This window comes from Dipodomys ordii, unplaced genomic scaffold, assembly GCF_000151885.1.
Source record: "Dipodomys ordii isolate 6190 unplaced genomic scaffold, Dord_2.0 Scaffold62, whole genome shotgun sequence".
Lineage (NCBI taxonomy): Eukaryota > Metazoa > Chordata > Mammalia > Rodentia > Heteromyidae > Dipodomys > Dipodomys ordii.
In genome coordinates this window covers 43,999-47,115 of record NW_012267278.1, presented here as the reverse complement: position 1 = coordinate 47,115, position 3,117 = coordinate 43,999, and the positions used below count along the sequence as shown (strand labels likewise).

The 3,117-nt window shown below is 38.1% G+C and overlaps 1 protein-coding gene and 1 pseudogene across 1 annotated transcript in view; both read left to right on the top strand.

The window, feature by feature from the left end:
- Window positions 1-2,639, top strand: part of LOC105990042 (sodium-dependent glucose transporter 1-like) — a gene marked incomplete at its 3' end in the record, with an annotated part of 66,588 nt that extends 63,949 nt beyond the window's left edge. The window contains exon 2 of the mRNA XM_013022358.1: window positions 2,523-2,639. Coding sequence (XP_012877812.1) covers window positions 2,523-2,639 — 117 coding nt within the window. The remainder of the gene's footprint in view (window positions 1-2,522) is intronic.
- Window positions 2,640-2,642: 3 nt separating this feature from the next.
- LOC105990041 overlaps window positions 2,643-3,117 on the top strand; it is a 14,040-nt pseudogene continuing 13,565 nt past the window's right edge.

Genomic DNA, 3,117 nt, shown 5'->3' with positions numbered 1-3,117 from the left:
TGTAGTAGAGTTTGAAGTTCGGCATGGATAGCCCTCACATATTGTCTTTATCCCCTAGAATTGTTTTGGCTATTCTAGGTCTTTTGTTGTTCCATAAAATTTTTGGACTGTTTTCTGTATATCAGTGATGTACGTCATTGGGATTTTAATAGGAATTGCATTGAATTTGTATATTAGGGAAAAACCCATTTTCAAATGCCACCTGCTTACCTGTGGCCACTGCATACATACAATCCAGATAATGACTAGATCCTATGTGATTTAGCCTTGTTTAAAAAAAAGCTTAAATGAAGTTAGAGAACTTAAAACACACTTGATTTATCCATGGGCCTGATGTATATCTCTAAAAGAAAAATTTCAGACAATTAAATTGAGCTAATTTCTGTGAATAAAGGCACAGTTCATACACTGACCAGTACCTGAGCCAGTAAAGAGGAGATAAGTCTTCCCAGAAAGGTGAAACAGGCAAGAATTATAGGCAGAGACAAGAAGTGACTTTTAGTAATGTCAGCACAGGTCAGCTCTTACCATTTGTTTGTTTAGACGTGTCTCAACAGCCTGTTACTGACTGAACCTGACCTGATTACCTCTAATTGGTATGACTGGCCATGGTTCCATATTTGTGTTTTTAAACTTCTTAAAATTAATCTCTAAGTAGTTTTTCAAAAGGGTTTTAATTCAATGCATCAGTGTATAAATATAATGCACGTTTGAAAGGTTAAGTGTTTGTTACAAGAAGATATTCATCTAGGTTGCAACTTGTCAGTGGTAGAGTTTGCAACATATGCAGACAGTTTCAGCCAAGTTGAAATTACCAGAATACCTTGTCATTCAGGAAAATTTTGTTAAAGTCATTGTATACTTGTTCATACATACCATCATGCTTGTTTCTTAGAAAGTAAGGAAGGCTGATACACTGCGCCCCTTTTAACTTTGAGGCTTCTTTGAAGAAATGTAGATGTAGAAATATTTAAATGTTTGATGTACTGCATAAAGTTATTTGTAGTTTAGAGAAAGGACTCTCTCTCTATTTGTTTGTTTTGTTGGCAGTACTGAGATTTGAACTTAAGATTCTTGTGCTTGCTAAGCAGGTACTCTAATTCTTGAGCCACAGCTTCACCCCTTTCTGTTTTAAATGTCTTGCCATTTTGCCTAGAGCCACCTGAACTGTGATCCTCTTTCTCCTGGCCTTACACATGGTGGGGACAAAAGATGTAAACCAAGATGCCTGGAGTAGTTGAGATGGTCGTGATAACCTCTTGCCAGGCTTGCCTAGTTGATGCCTCATGAATAGCTGTGATAACACCCATGAGCCTGCACTTGCTGTTATCAGTGTATTAACAACATAAAAATGAAGATGTCTTAGTAATTTAAAATTTTAACATTTGAATTCTCCTATTAGTATATACAGCATATTTGTTATTACTGTCACTTGGCTAGTATATTTGAGCATATATGTAATTGGGTGTGGGGGACTGGAAATGTGGCTTAGTGACAGAGTGCTTGCCTAGCATGCATGAAACCCTGGTTAAATTACTCAGTACCAAATAAACACAAAGAAGCCAGAAGTGGTGCTGTGGCTCAAGTGGTAAAGCCTTGAGCAAAAGAAGCTCAGGGACAGTGCCCAGGCCCTGAGTTCAAACCCCAGGATTGGCAAAAAGAAAAGAAAAGAAAATAATAATAAAGAAAAAAGGGATAAGAAGCGTTCAGACCCCCTTTCCCAAAAGAATAACTATGTTACATTCCATAAAAGTTCAGTCAGAATAGCGTTTTTAAGCTATTGTTCACAAAGAAAGAGCATTACATTAAAAAGCCAAAAGAATGAAATACGTATTGTTTTAATGGAATGTTGTAGATAGAAGAAAAACCACGGGAGTATATAGCTCTAGTAATAGAAGTATTATCACAGATTTAATTTTTTCTTAATTTTTAAATTGTTATTATAAAGATGAGGTACAAAGGGGTTACAGTTTCATAAGTCAGGTAAATAATACATTTCTTCTTTTTGAACAGTTTCATTCCTTCCCTGGCTTTGTTCCAGTCCATATAGTGTATGGCCTAACAGCTTTGTGTGTGTGTGTGTGAGTGTGTGTGTGTGTGAGTGTTGTGTATATATTTTTATTGTAAACATACTGTACTGAGGGGTTATATGAGTAAGGTAAGGAGTACATTTCCTATAGAGCATTGTTGTTTCCTCCTTTTTTCTCCCTACTGTCCCTTCTCTCCCCACCTTCTGAACTCCTCCCTCCCCCCACCAAGTTGTAAAGTTCATTTTCAACATTTTACATCTCATTGTTACAATGGGTCATCCTGTATCCTTATTCCAGCATTTTGTGATTTCTCTTCCCTTCCCTAAATTAGAAAAATGTATATACAAGATGAAGGACACAGGAATCAAACACAGTGGAACAGGGGTTATACCATGGGGAGAGGCCTCACAGTTTTTATAGTAGGAATAGATACTACCACTAAGATGTTGTGTTAATGATTGTTAATAAAAAGCTTCATCTTTTCAATTTTAGGGAATGAGTATTGCTATACTGGGACCCACATTTCAAGATCTGGCCACTAATGTGAACCGCAATATCAGCAGCCTTTTGCTAATATTTGTTGGCCAGGCCTCTGGATTTTTGTGTGGCTCCATGATTAGAGGAGTTCTTTTTGACTTTGTGAACCATGTTTTAATTTTGGGTAAGTGAATACAGATTTTCACAATGTGGTGGCATTTAATGAGTTCCCAACCTAGCTCTCACTGGCTCTTCCTGCGCAATAAGATGGTGGTGTTCCAGGTCACTACCGTGAACCACAACATCCGCAGTCTTTCTGAAATATTTGTGGAAGTACTTTAGGATGTTTGTGTGGCTCTGTGATCAGAGGAGTTCTTTTGCAGTGTATGAATCAGTTTTTACTTTGGGGTAAGGAAACAATGATCTTTGCTTCTTTGTGCCTGTCACTGAATTTACTACTGGGTTCCAAATACGAAAACTTGACAATTGGGATGAGAGGTGTTTCAGGGTCCTCCACAGAAGCTAGGTCTCCATAGGTCTCACCTTGGCAGCCACAGGGCATCTGGGCTGGGCCACCCGGAGCCTTGATTAGCCCTCAGGTGTGCTGATG